Source organism: Opisthorchis viverrini (genome assembly GCF_000715545.1).
Source record: "Opisthorchis viverrini unplaced genomic scaffold opera_v5_632, whole genome shotgun sequence".
Classification (NCBI taxonomy): Eukaryota; Metazoa; Platyhelminthes; class Trematoda; order Opisthorchiida; family Opisthorchiidae; genus Opisthorchis; species Opisthorchis viverrini.
In genome coordinates, this window is record NW_008752300.1 from 90,722 (window position 1) to 105,971 (window position 15,250).

At 45.3% G+C, this 15,250-nt stretch overlaps 1 protein-coding gene across 1 annotated transcript in view; it reads right to left on the reverse strand.

Moving 5' to 3' along the window:
• The window catches only part of T265_11899 (hypothetical protein), a gene marked incomplete at both ends in the record, with an annotated part of 25,482 nt that extends 10,668 nt beyond the window's left edge, over window positions 1–14,814 (reverse strand). Inside the window, 8 exons of the mRNA XM_009178718.1 lie at window positions 3,407–3,518; window positions 5,473–5,533; window positions 8,537–8,899; window positions 11,415–11,518; window positions 11,559–11,646; window positions 11,687–11,808; window positions 13,881–13,934; window positions 14,724–14,814. Coding sequence (XP_009176982.1) covers window positions 3,407–3,518; window positions 5,473–5,533; window positions 8,537–8,899; window positions 11,415–11,518; window positions 11,559–11,646; window positions 11,687–11,808; window positions 13,881–13,934; window positions 14,724–14,814 — 995 coding nt within the window. The remainder of the gene's footprint in view (window positions 1–3,406; window positions 3,519–5,472; window positions 5,534–8,536; window positions 8,900–11,414; window positions 11,519–11,558; window positions 11,647–11,686; window positions 11,809–13,880; window positions 13,935–14,723) is intronic.
• Window positions 14,815–15,250: the final 436 nt, after the last annotated feature.

The window sequence follows — 15,250 nt, forward strand, 5'->3', positions numbered from 1 at the left end:
CCTTACACTTTGTGGGTGCAAAGTGCATACCAAAGGACTGGATGACTTTGGTCAGTTCATCCAAGAATACTTGCGCCTTTTCCTCCTCTTCGAACATGAGAACGATGTCGTCTGCATATTCCAGATCGACAAGGTTTTCTTCACTGGCTATTTGAACACCAGGGTTTTGAAGACCCTACAGCGTCCGTCTCATTATTTCATCGATCACGAAGTTAAAAAGGAATGGAGAGAGTGGGCATCCCTGACGGACACCGCTCTGTGTGCGGAAGCTTTTGGGGAGCTCTCCGTACACTCTCACACGTCCGGAAGTCTGAGAATACAAAGAACGTATGATGTTTGCAAACTTCCGGGGCATTCCTTGGTGGGCAAGCGTCTCGAGAACACACACATTGCTCCCATCTTTTTGTTGGAAGATCGTTAGTTCTTTGTCGTCCGCTAATAAATCACATGGCGTTAAAGCAGAAATTATTGGGTTATAGTGAAAAATCATTCCTGGTGGGAAGCGATCGCAAAATCGCGTACTGGGTATGATTGACTTTGGGGGCGACTCGTTGGTACTTGGAAAGAATAAAGTTAGTCTGTCTTTGTAGTTCACTGGAACCGGGGGTTAACAGATGTATTTTTCCGACGACTTGTCCCTTAGATCGTTTGGTGTCTTGCAGGATACGGCCTTCCGCGAGAAACTTCTCGTTGGCTGCACGCGGAAAAATGAGCCAGTTTCATCGACGTTGGATACATCTCACAGAATGGGCTGGAATCTCATCATGTCAACGGAATATTATGTTGGTACGAATCTCTACAGACTTATCACTGAGATGATACGACGCCATTGTTGACATCTGTGAATCCACCCATGATTGGCTTGAAAACGATGTCTACCAACTCCTTGAGCAAATCACTTCGCTTTCCGTCTCTGAGTTTCGCTCGTTATCGGTATTCATTTTTGCCGTGCTGGGATAAACCCCAATTAGATGGCTTGGTTGGTTGTGTTGAGTGCACACAAGGCGGCTGGTTCGTTCCAGTTCCGTTCAGTGAGGGTTCTTGGACTGACTGTGGTATGATATGACTCTTTGCAGCACGCTGCTAAGAGATGTGTCTCGTTTAGTTCGGGTGACATCAGTTTCCCCTACACTGACGGAAGCATCTTCCTATGCGAAGTACACTTCGGTTGGCAGTTCGGTGAACTTTACAAATGATCAGAAAACCACCGGTATGTTGGACGTGTATCATCTGTCTGCGTGACAACGAATGACACATTTATACTTCAGTCTCCTGTTACCGCCACCAAAACGAAAGACGTGGAGTGAGGTCACAAGTCGATTCGAGTAACTGAGTATGGCAATGGAGTTAATTTAACCACTCCGAAGCTACTGGGCACGCAGTGACATCCGGATTCATCCATGGAGCCACGGAGCCGACTTTCATTCGTTTGGCCTTCCCTGGCCGACCATAATTGTTAATGATGTCCCGATTGGTGATTCTAGCACGAAGGCTGTTAGTTCTGCTTTGTTCGCGACGACACCGGGTGCGTTAACGAAGTCTGGAAGTCGTATCGTGGGCGGCCAATGTTCTCCTCGTGGGGCACTATCCACGTTAGCGGCCTCTATGCCAACGAGATCTCATGGCAGCGCAATCTACTGCTATGGCAACCACGCCACGGTCATTCAGTTCTATCTTCCCCGACAACTCTTAAACAGCGTCACCAGTCGACGTCATAACTGGCCTTTGATTGTGTTGGCAAACACGCCGCTGGGATTTTGCAACTAAACCTCCCACAATTAAACGGATCTGTCCGTAAAAGAAGCGATGACGCGATCAGATTTCATGCTCAGCCATTTATTCAGTCCGGGAAACAATGCCTGTCTCACTGATAATCCTCCGGTCGACGGTTTAAAATGATTCCAAAACGTTGTCTTTCGCCACAAAGCCAGAAGATGTTGTAGCCAAGGTGTTTAGCTTGTAACTGGTCATCTTACAGTCAAGTCAACATTCCTCATACGCTTTGCTGGCTGATCACCGAGTATTAGATCGTCGGGTCGATGACAGAGCCTTACGGTTTTTGTAGGAAGCAGTTTGAAGATGAAAAATATTCGTTCGCAATGCGGAGAGATTCGCTTTTAGGGAAGATCGCTAGTTCGACGCATAGATTTCGTCTTAGACAACCAGAGTATAATGTTTACTTCACAACCTGTACACATTCGAACCTAGGACCATGTCTGGTAGCACGGTGCTAATGACTCGAAGCCACGCAAATCTGCCAATTAGCTGTACTACCAACTACGAACGAAAAACGGTTGTTGTTTGAGGCTAGTTGGATTTTTAGTTTTGGGGTTGAAGTATGTTTGGAAAATCAGATAGGAAGTCTGCGGACCCACAGTACAAGGAAATAGTGGTTTGGTAGTGAATAAACGGGTGCACTGAAGCGATATTTATGTGCCGTTTGCCTAACCGATTACTGTGAGGATGTCGGTGCCGTAAACCGGACAAACAGCACAGAGTAACTGTTCTGTGGTACTAAGTGACCTTCGAATGCCACGATGAACTACGTCTCCGTCAGTCAAGCTGCTATCAGCTTCGCATTCCACGGGATTATGAAGTCCGAAGACCTGCACAATTGACATTACATAGAATTGTCCAAAACTACTTCACGATCCGGTCTGTCTATGTTCAGCAGTTGACCTAATAGTGTGCCCGAAGAAATCGCGGATCCGATACTTACAATCAAAATTACGCGTATCCGAAATTGATTCAGAACAGGAGATCATTTGTGTTAACGATGCTTGCTTAAATGCATTCGACAACACAAACCGATGCGTTCAAATTGCAACTCATAACAAACAGAAGGCATTGAATGGAAATCAGTTGAGCAAACATGGAATGATATCCAACCATCCGTTGAGAAGAACGGCCTCTCAGTACATCTGACCCAACCCAGCTTACTAAAATATCTAGAAAACCGAGCCTGGACTGGACTTTTAATATCACTTTCTAGACAACAGAACTAGATGATAATTGCAGATAACCACGCGTGTGACCGGTGTGCAGCTTATTAATGACACAACCACCCCTCATAAATCTCCCGATCTGTCCCTCTCGTTGACAACGTTTCTCTATTGCACCGGACTACTTGGATCGGTACCAGCCACAACCGGAATTCGAAAGCTTACTCTCTTGTAATAGATGGAGCTGGAAGTATCAGCCCGTGGTGAGATGTGACCAATTAACTGAATCTACTTCAAAAATCCACGAACACGTTTGGGGTGTGGGCATGAATGTTGGGTAAAGTGGTGACGGAGAATTCAATTGTGAGGGCTTAACAAGGCATTCCGTTAATCAGATTTTCACGAGATATCTACTAAAGGCAAAGTCACCAAGATTGTAAAACAAAAAACCGGTAGCTTCTTACCCCGTAAAACCGAACCGACTTCGGGTGAGAAACAGCACAGTCGACTCGAGACCGGAGAAAATCAGAAGGAAGACGAACCATATGATGCTCCATTGCCATAGGCGATTAATGACTAAAAAAGTCAGGATAGATGGGTCTAAGTTTAGATATGAACCACCAGCAAATGAGTATTTATCAAGTAATGCACCATGTAACGTTTTTGCTGCTCTACCTACGTTCCACGCTACAACAATTGCACGGTTGTGTTAGCAGGCACTGTACACGTTTGTAGAGTCACCGGTTCTATAATGCCCGTTACATGATTCTCCATCGACCGATGCTGGACTTCGACCCCCTCACAATCAGGTAGAGGCTAAGGCCACAGAGTTGGTGCAGCCAGAAGGCGAATGTGCAGCGACATTAATTGAAGCCGATAAGGTTCACATAAAGCCTTTGAATAACTAAACGAAGTGGCGTGGCAAAAAAGTAACCTCGACATTACGTCAATATGAAGTGGAAAATCAGAGTCCAGATACAATATGAACGGAGAACTTTCTAGATGGCCAGACAGAAGCAATTAGGGTACAAACAGACCCCACAAACCCGTGATCAAAAACAAGGCTCACTGGGCAAAGGAGTATAAAGTTATTTTTAAAAGACGGTTCAGTTGTAGCACCCTTTCGGTGCTGAGTTCTCGTGACACCCGAAGAAAGTAAGAGGACTAAAATACCACCAAGCTGCCTATGCCTAGGCAGGAGCAGTGGAGATGCAGAGATCGGATTCGAACCATGAACCTCCTGGTCAATAAGTTCGCGCCTTAACCAATGAGCCACCTCGATCAAAGGAGCATGCTGTCTTGAGAAGGCGAATGACCACCGCACATCCGTATTGTATCTTTTCACCTTTAGATCAGTTAGTGAAGCGCATGCACTGAGACCAGGTACCAAACGACCGCTGTTCTTCAACCAATTGATGTCAGCCACCATGAGTCAGTTTCTCACAAGCGTAAGCTCTACTGGTACGTTAACTGGACCGCAATACCATCAACTACCATGCTATTATTGAAAAGATAACGGCTATCTCATGGATACCAATCAGTCTAACAGGTTATAATGATAACTGAGCATGAAGAGGATATCATACTGAACAGAAATTGTATGGAGTACTTCTAAATGAGAGGACGTGAAGAATGAGGCTGAGCAGTACAAAAAGGGTATCTAGAAATGCAATGGAATACCACTTTTGTTCACAGGACAGGTACTGGTACCACGGAATGCACTCGTACAAATATGTAAGTCCACCAATCCAAAAGTTTTTGCAACAGAACTAACTTCATCAGCTATAAGGTCACCGACCACCTCGTAATGGCGCTTGTTAGGTGTACAACATGAGTCGTGATGAATTGGAGCAGAACTGTTCAACATCTAGTGTAACAGATGAATCAGTCCTTCAGACTCTTGAAGAATATTCAGTCATATGTACAGCCAACCACACTACTCGTCTAGACAAGAATAGTCAGAGAATCCTAACTTAAATCACGCGCATCGTGCTCGGTTCCACAACCCACTGGTGTTTAAAGCCTTAACTGAAATCGAATTCTGGCTTCCCTTCCATTCCGAAACGAAGTCAACCTCAACTCTGGCGACACCAAACCAGGAAATTTGTCATCGGATGTTCGTGATAATGCTAAGAGAAATTCACTAGACCATTCGTGGGTAATTTCATCCACAGATGTGACTAGTGGTTCCGCGGCACGATGGATGGACACGGTAGCTCACTAGGTTGCCATAAAACGGCAGTACCACGCGAAAGAAGCCCATGCGTAGCGGGACGAGATGGCTCAAGTGGTTAGAGCGCGAATTTACTGACCAGAAGGTCCGTGTTTCGAACCCGACCTCTGCCTCTAGCTTCCCCTGTCTAGGCTTGGGCAACCTGGCAGTATCCCAGCCCTCGTGCTTCCTTCGGGTGGCATGGCAGCTAGGCACCAGAAGGGTGTTACAGCTAAACGTCGCATAACATGACCTGTGTGCAAGTGTTACGCTATGGGGCGTGAAAGAGCGGTTTGTCGGAAGCTGATTGGCAGACACCCTGAAAACTGAACAGGTTTCGTGGATCAAGAAGACGAAACGTTGTATCAAGTTGTACGGGCTGGGAAAGAAGGGGGATAAGAAAGAAAGTCAAAATTACGGAACGAAATTGGAAGAGTGGCTGGAAGTTCTGGAACGGAATGACACAGTGTACAAAAGACAATGAAATTTCCATTGAAGTACACAGGTTTACACACTCCTCCAAACATCATAAATATTTCCATCGTGCCGTCCAAAAATTGAGACTTCCTCGATTGTACAACGAGAAATTTTATGCTAACGAATTACGCATTTTCAGTGTACTGCAGCATAACCATGTACACCTATTGAAAACTCAAGGTTCACTCTTAAGCTCAGCATACATCAGTAGGATCTTACATAAAAAAATAGATAAAGAAAGCTGTCTTACGACAGCAAGTGATGAATTAAACAGATATTGGAATACATACTTACTCCCTTCCAACGGACCAACCTAGTAGTGTAATCCATATAGTAGTGCGTTGCGCGAAGCAGACAGACCATCATTTTTGTATAGCAGGCTGTTGTTCACCCTCTTACGTCATACGCCAGTCCACTTGAAAATTAACTTGTGATGGGAAACCATTCTCCACACAGTTTGTTTAATTATTAACATTATTCTCACTGGAAATTTCATTGGCGAAGTGACGGTACGTGATACGACGCACTGTCCCTGCAAAACTATCATGTGCTGTCCATTCAGCCATATGCTAGCTGCCTTGTTCGGGGCGAAACGATCATCAAGTACTCGTTGGACAAATATCCGGGATGTCACGGTGCCGAATTCGCATACATGTTAGGTGCACTCATCTGCATGTCCAATTATTACTCCCACTGTTCGATTTGGACGCTTTGTGCATGCGCTTGCGTTCATACTTTCACGCAAAAGAAGTGGGGCAACTATCCTTCGGATATGACCACAACCACTGTAGCACCAAAGTGACGCTCAGATCAGTCACCTGAAAACCATGATTAATACTTTACCAACCCCTCATTTACTGACGAACAAATTCATAGCAGTTAGGACTACTGCAGGTTGTTGGCAATGGATAGTTGATGAGCAGGGAACCTAAATACATCTTTGCATCCAGTGAATGTGAAAACGCTGGGTCGTTAAAGTGAGTTCCAAATCGACCTTCGCTCACCACGGGCAATCCCATGCGTTATGTAGAAAAAACTTTATCACAGACTACACTGTCTACCCCACATGACAGTGTTGTGCGGCTGAAAAGCACACGGTGACCTCACAATGCCTTAGATAGCGAATGGTCTAGAGGAACACACAACTTTTGTACACAACGAGTTCAAATCCCGGGAAAACCCCATGTATCGGTATGCATAATATGTTCACAGAAAGTGTTTGACCCGGGAGGATAGTGGCAGACATGGTCATTTCTGCTAAACGTATACAATCAACGGTTATCGAAAAACTTGAAACGATTTCGCCCGTTGCACGCTGGAATTTGTGGTGACTCACTGTTTAGTTCCTTTTGCTTTGTGTGGAAACGGCGATTCTACAATCATTCATGAACTGTAGAGGCCGAAATTTCGGCCTTTCCTGTTTTATTGCCATCTCACTCCAAAGTCCTTTAATATGCGCTCAAAAGTGATAGGCTAATGTGTTAGAATGTGTGAGCCGTCAGGTCGTTTCAGCGGCTACTTGTAACTCTTGACAAAGCTGAGTTCCGAACCACTTGGTCTTCGAAACACTACCATTTTGATTCAGTTGCGTGGTGGTTCGCCATATGACTAAATCTTGGAGTTTGAGCTCATGATACGAGGTCAAGAACAAGCATGCATGTCACACTTTGAATTCCATTGACAATTAGCTAAGTTGATACACCTTCTAAATGTTATCAGACTACAAGATTTTGAATCCACATATCCCTGGTCAGCAGAACGCCTGGTAGAAATAGCTTCTCAATCAGTGCATTCCATGCCTAGCACCCTGTGAACACCAGTTGGGCGAGATCAAATGATTCTAACTCCGTTTCAGAGACGCGACTGTGTAGTTCTCCGAAACAAGTCGAATCAAGTACGCGTCTGACGAAACTCTAGTGGGAGAAATCAAAGCTGGTGATATTGCTATCAGTCATGAACCAATAGTCCGATACACCTGTGGGTTCGAGAAAGAAATCATCAAACGCGAAAGGTCACAAAGAAAATAAATGTTCTGTTGACATTACTAATGGCATGCAGTGTCTGTATACCGGCGGTTCAGGTTTAAGATGTCTGTCTGTTGCAATGTCGTAAAATGTCATCGATAGGGCAATGATATAAATCGAAACGACTTTCTGTGGAACTCGGTCGGCTTACCTTAAGGGTCGAGTTTCATATTATTTGAAACTGGAACTCTTTGTCTCAACAACACATCTTGCGATATTTCAGCACCAACGGAAAGCAGGAATTCAGAAACTACCGTAAGAATGTCAAGAACGTGGGCGCAACCCTCGTGGATCTTGCTATTCAAAATCACTGCTGCAAATATTTTTTCACCTGACAGATTATGAAACGGGGTGGCAAAAGCACGCGAAAAAGGGAGGATGGTGCTCGTGAGCCATTACGTTTTCCAACTACAAAACGATAGTTTTTGATATTTTTGTAGACTTTCTAGCCAAACCTCGAACTTTCGCGCACACTTAGCACCCACAGCGTTACACAGATCCCAAATATCCGCTAAGTATGAAAGCGAATAACTAAACCATCAAATTCATAAACTGAGCTACTAGAATTCGCCTCTATACAGATAAGTGCTATTAATGGTCACTTTCAACAACATCGTGGCTAACATGCGCTAAGATACGGTACTTTTCAAAGGTCACAAGATCCTGGGTGAGGGTTAAAGGAATCCAACGGTCTCTGAACTTGGGTTGGTCATTAAAAAATCCTGCAGCTTAAACCAGCATATGTATATACATGTGTATACATATACACATACATACATATATATGCACATACATATACGGGTAAAACCGTACCCCACTGTCAGTTCGCTTGAAGAAGCCTAAAATGAGGAACGGTCTTGAGAACAAACAGCACGACTCACCCTGTTGCGGTGCTTCACTTCAGGCTCAGATACACAAGCGACTATCACCAAAAGCCCGAATGCTTCGAGTATGGTCGCACTTAATCCTAGATACTGCAACAGTTTGGAGGCCACCGGTTTCTCCATCAGGCGTCCCATGATCGCAACAGATGTTGGGGGGCCTAAGGTGTATCCCACGCTGTAGGCAGCCCCGACTAGCGTCATGGCTCTTGTACGCATGTCTGGGCCACATTGGTCCCCAATTAGTGCTGATAGGACGGCGACATTCGCTCTGGTGATCCCGCACAACAGTCGGCTTACAGCAAACAGCGGGTAGGAGAAGGCAGATTGGGCACATAGTAGATAGGCAAGAATGCTGAGGGCCTGATAAGATGAAAAAGGATCACGCATGCAAACCTGTTTAAAAGAAGCTGAGAAAATATAAACCAAAATGTGGTGCCAAAGCTCAAGTCCATCATAATCACGGAAAGGATTGATTCACCCGTGGCTTACACTCCGTACCTACTACACTAAAAAAAATACACAATTTCCTGCTAACTATCTTCCGTGCCACATCTCGGACTTTGCCATTTTTATGGCTTACGGACAATCAATGGCGCACTTAAAATAAACGTCAAACAGGTAGTGGTTGACAGACCTGTGTTGCTCACGCCAAGAGATAGCCCACCCACCTAGAACTCTAATGGGAGCAAAATTACAGTGAGTGAGCTGAACCAACCACTACTCACTCATAATACATGAGTAAGTAGTCACCCTGTTTGCGTGCCACTACCAACCATGACACTGACGCGGAGCACACTGCTGTTTGGCAGAATGAAGCATACCTTCAAAAAAACAGCGGTTTAGGTCGTTCTGGAAAAAAATAAGTATTGCTCACATCTCTGGGTGTAGTCCACAGAATCGGACACCCAAAAGATCAGCAAAATCGTTGTTGCAGTCGAAGTTGACTTGCGATAAGTAACATCGAAATTATTTTTGTATGGTCAAGAGGTAGAAAGAAACGCGACACATATTGTCCTAGCATGCACAACGTAGCTACTTCGGTCGCAGCCAATTTATTGAGGAAAAGCGCGGACCAACGTGAATTTATTGTAATCACGTCTAATTTTGCACTCCACTACATCTCCCGTTACAAAACCCTTTGCCTGACGATGTTGCTTACTGATTCAGTAAATCAATCATCATCAAAGACAGCAACATCAGTGTTTGCACTGATGCTTCACTGCCGTGCAACCGTAAGGTTCGTCTTGCTTGCTATNTATATATATAATGATATTAGAAGCGCTAAAGTGAAAAGAAGAGAAAAAGGGTGGGTGAGGGAGGGGAACTAGTGCTGGCCTATGTCAAGCATTGTCGTGCCTACGACTCCAACCCTTCAATCAGACAGTCTGGAAAGAAACTGACAGCACGAACGCCACTGACATCGATTATCCGCCATTTCTGGCAACGTCTCCAGTCAAGCACAGGTGGGGCCACGGGGACCCCAGGCTGGAAGGTGTACAACACCAACAACACCCAAACTCTTCGTGATCCCTTTCACGCCTTTCTGCGAAGTTATGTGCTGTCCATCTTGCGGTTTTCGCTGTCCTGAAGGAGGCACGGAGAACAACACTCGTCTCGGTAGACGGTGTTTCGGCATGCGTAGCACATGACCGAGCCGTCGTGGCTGGATGTTTTCTCGGACTGAGCTGCCTGCAGCACAACCAAATACCTGTTTTCTAATCACCTCGTAACTAACACGCTGACGCCATACAAAACCAGTCACGCTTCTGAGGCACCTCACAAATGTTGCCAAACGAACCGCGCAGAGGCGGCTGTCAACGGATATCCAATCAAGCAGAGACGCTTCCGCTCGTTCGCTCAATACAATACCCACCCCAGCATATCCAGCTGCAGCGGCCTCTGCATCACCAGAGGTGCGCAGTCGGAACCTGGAAGAGAGCGAGGGGGCAGTCAGTTACCTGCTTGCCTCAGTGTGCGAACATTGAAGGTGACTGAATAGACAGGCTTTTGTGGCTTTCGAGAACAGACTTCGAAGTGTTCAGGGTTAACTGAACTCGGACGTGCAGAAGCTGCAGCTGAGTGTGATGCAGGGCGAGCAAAACGGTCAGCCTAGAGCTGGGATCTGCGGAGAAAGTATTCAAATTTGGGCGGGGGAGGGTGAAAATGTATGAAGGGAGGCGTCATCAGCAGCATGCTTTCGCCTACCTGCCCTGTTGTATGCAGCAAGTAAGCTGACTCGGCTGATGGCACCAGGCGACGGCCGATGCGGCATGAGTATTGTTATCTGGAAATGTCATGGTTGTACGAGGGCTGTGATACTACCAGGGCGCCCAAACCTAGACAAAAGGACGATTAGGGTCCTCAACCCAAGCCTTCGGCTCAAAAGCCCAAATGCAAAGCAGCGGTGTTGGAGGATCAGAAGACTGTGTTCATCAGACCTCTATCCATGGACAAACCTGGTATAAGAGACTCTGTGGGTGTCACGCGGACATCCCCCAGTATAGCTCAATGGGTCACCTAGGTACACAAACCGCTACACCACGGTAAGGTCCAGTCTCTTCGTGGCGGCCAATAAATCAATTCACTAAATGATTGGTTTGTAGTATCAAGGCTTGTTGGTGGATCAAAAAGCTACTCCCAACCAATACAAATGTCCTTTTAAAGAGGCATTTCGCTTCCTGATTCATACCGGAAACGAAAGTTCACGTCAAGATGCAAGGCATTGTTGCCGAGGGGAGTTAACAAGGAAACAAGATATAAACCCATATGTAGCTAGTCCATTGAAAAACCCACGAAGCAAAGATGGTGAACACGTACGGTGTACGAAGTAGTAAACAATAATGAAAGCGAAACCTCCCACAATCACCGCATTTACCTGTAGGGATATCAGAATGCGCTTACGGCCATACACATCAGATAGAGCACCGGCGAATGGAGAGGAGAAGAACTGTGCAACTGCGGCAGTTGACGTCACTGCACCTGAAAACTCATAACTTTTATAAATCAAAAAACTTGCCACCAAAAATAGCTGAATTCCATTTTAAATCAATAGAAAGCAGTGAGTTTATAGTTTCGGAAACACGTCTAAGTGAAGTGTGAAAAACGTCCTATGTTAATTAGGAGAGAGAAGATCAATCAGAACCGTACCTGACTATCTGCTGCGAAAATCGTAGGAAACCATGGCAAAATGATGCTAAATGCGATAACATCGGCTAGCAGATAAACGAATATGGCGGAAATCGAAGACCAGTGCATTGATGTTAGTGAGGCTGGAACAGGAGAGACAAAGAGTTAGTGGAGATTTCGCGTTTAGTTTGTTGGTTCCACATAACCAATAGGTGGGGATAACATTAACTCATTATAACAATTGAAAACACTGCCACCATCATTGAAAACCCTAAAGAAAACGTTGTCCATTATTCAATTCGAATGCAAATACAGAGGATGAGACCTTGGCATAAACTTATCCTGCTAGTGCATCAGTCCAAAAGTCAGCAATATCGGTCGTGTATTCCTGGTAAACTGAAAGAAAATCTAAGGATATTGTCCAGAATAGAAGAGTACTTCACTAGTACGTGCGATAATTCATGAGGGTTCGAGTTCTTTGGAAGTATAGAAGCATAACAGTACAATCTGTGCCTCCTATGGTATGCTTTTAGAGACTCGTGAACATTAGAATTCCCAACGAAACTAGCTATCGGTGTACCTTGGTGTAGAGTTCACTCACACAGCCGTAATGAAGAAAGAGTCCACACTAAGATGAATTTAAAGCAGCTGTTTTTTAAAGGAGCAAATGAATGAGTTCCCGAAAACGGCCCTGCTCCAGGCACTGGTTCCAAAAGGCTTTTTTTACCCGTTGGCCAGATGGCTGGAGAATTCTAACGGTTGGCATGAATGATTATGCTGAAAAGCGCATACAGAGGGGCGCTCCGCAGTTGCGAATGACTTATTATTGACCGAACCAAGTCAGAACTAAGGCAGAATGTCTGAATATGGAAACGTTGCTGCTGAAATCACACCGTGGAATAACAAAGCTGAGATGGGCTTCTGAAACTTCCGATTCCATTGCAGTCGGCGCGGCATCAGTTTCTAATTGAAGTTTTGTTGTTCCGCAACAATTGCATGGGAGTGTGGAGCCTAGTTCCTGAACCCAAAACAGACGGCTTATCGTGATCCCACAAATCTGGTGGTCAGGAGGATGCGAATTCTACGGATGTAGCGGTAGCGCATTAGAGGATATTACAGACCAGCAAGGACTCCTTTGAGTTAATATGTGTAGTAAGGGTGGCGGCTGAAAACCTTCTACAGTGCACTTTCCGGATCTTTGGAGCGCCCGAGTAAACCATGATGATTTGGCGCACATCTTCGAGTTTGACGTGGACAGTCTAAACCCAACAGCATAGCTCCATTACATCGGTCCATTTGGCCCGGGCATATACTTCGGATGTCAACTCTAGGGCGATTCCCGATTCAGACACCGTTTGTATGCAATGGATCCAGCCGGAATGGGTGAGGCACACAGGCAACTGCCAGACTAGTCTCTGTCGGCTCTGTCCGTTTTCCTGTGTGAAGAGGATCATTGTTGGCTAAAGACGTTGAAAAGCGTAAATCAAAACCGATTTCAGTAGCGGAATTTCCCGTCTTATTTTCGTTGCGAATAACAAGCATGCATCACCTTTGCATATGTGTTTACACTGTCTCCGTTTTCTGTACCACGATCTGTAAAGGAACCGTAAATTAACAGGCCATTGTAAATACATAGTGGCACCTCTTTCCAGATTAAGGACCGCTTCCTGAAGGGACCACTTAGTCCTGACACAAAAAGTTACAAAAGGGACGTGAAAGTATGCCGAATTAGTCTCACTACTCCCAAACAGAAACACATCTTCTAGAATTTGTGAAATGTGGATAAACTGATACAAAACTTGACAGCTGTTTAGCGATAGAGAACAGTCTAAAACGCATCCTGATACTAGGACTGAAAACGTGGGCAAGATTTCTTTTAACTGAATATTTGAATTTATTCCGTCGGTCATATAAACTAGGGGTTTGGTCAATCTCTCAAGAGAAACCTCCCATAGGGGCCGCTTTGACAAGGTCCCACAGGCGGTTCTCCTGAAACAATGCTGAACATACATGATTTACCGACTCACAAACAAAAATCGTTTGAAAACCTTACTGAGAACTAAGATGATACCTAGTGCTAGCCTACTGCATGCATTTTCACATACCTACAATCCCAGGCGTTCAAACAATCTGGATATAAACAAACAAGAACGCCAGTGACAGATAGTAGCATTCAAATCTTACAGCATATATAACCAAGCACAAGAATGATTACGTGGACCCAATCCTGGAAAGCGTATCACAACGACGGTATCCAGGTTCTTCGTAACTGCTAGGCAAAATGTTAACGAATACTCTGCCAACGTCATTCTTAATTAAGCGCAGAAAACAACTATCCGTCACATGGTGATTTGGTGTGCACAATAAACGACAGAGAAACTTATAAGGGTCAGTGTTGTTCACTACGAGTATCTTACCATTCTTATATATACATTAATTTACCCGTTCATTTCGCACAGGTTTGCACATTTCACCAGAAGTCTTATTTATAACACGGTTCAGAGACGCGTGAATCGTTTCAAAGCTAGACGTCCGGAATAATTATTAGCAGAAAGAAGTGCAATGCAAATCCATGAATGGACAAGCATGCCTCTGTTCAATTTTTCTCCTCGTCTTTTTCGGTTTCACGGTGCGTTGTGCCTTCGAATGGAAACTCCGGCTGAAGTTCATCCGCCACTGTGATTGGTAATTAAAGATTGCTTTCAATAGCTTGCTGACCGCCAACCAGAGATACGATGTACGTGTTGTCGGTTGACCGAATTCCACCCGAAACCATCTCAACGCAGCACTGACAGCAGAGTCATCTACTGGAGCGAGGTTAAACCCCTCCTGACGGATGCTATGTCAGTGCAGCGAGCCGGCGCATTTCAGCTTGGAGCACTCGCTTTATAACCAACCAATCAATCAATCAACCAAGCAGTTACTCAATTTATCAGTCACAAACCGTGTACCATAAGCACAATGATTCCAGTTGTTAGAAAAACTTGAGTATTGAGCCTTGAAGGCGACGGCATGGTTAGTTAATTAGGAAACATGGCAGCTACAAATTGGAAGCGACGGCTCTGATGCAAGTGCGTCACCGACTGCGCGATTGGGTCATGTCTGCCAGTGTCATTAGCCATTGGCGAATTGAGTCCTCGGGTCCACATCCAGGGAGGCGGCAGTTGTCGGCCCAACTCAGTTCACTGGTTAGTGTTTTCACACTTCGTGGTTAGGTCATACACTGTTCACCTCTCGGTCGCTTACACTTGGTACAGGGCTGGGCAAAATGAGCTCTGAGATGCAGGCGGTTTATTGGCATGCGGAGTGCATTTCCTAACCAGCGTAACCTATGAAGCGTGACTAATCCATCTATCACGACGGAGTACCTTCTTCCTAGGACCATCCGGCGTAACTCAGCACTGAAAATCCGACGTTTCAACCAGACCCGACCAATGTTTCGGATATACTGATGTCCAAACACTGAAATCCTTCGAATATCCTCTGTGTATAGAGACCACGTCTCGGATCCAAACAGCAACGTGGATGCGTGACTAACCATCTATCACGACGGAGTACCTTCTTCCTAGGACCATCCGGCGTAAC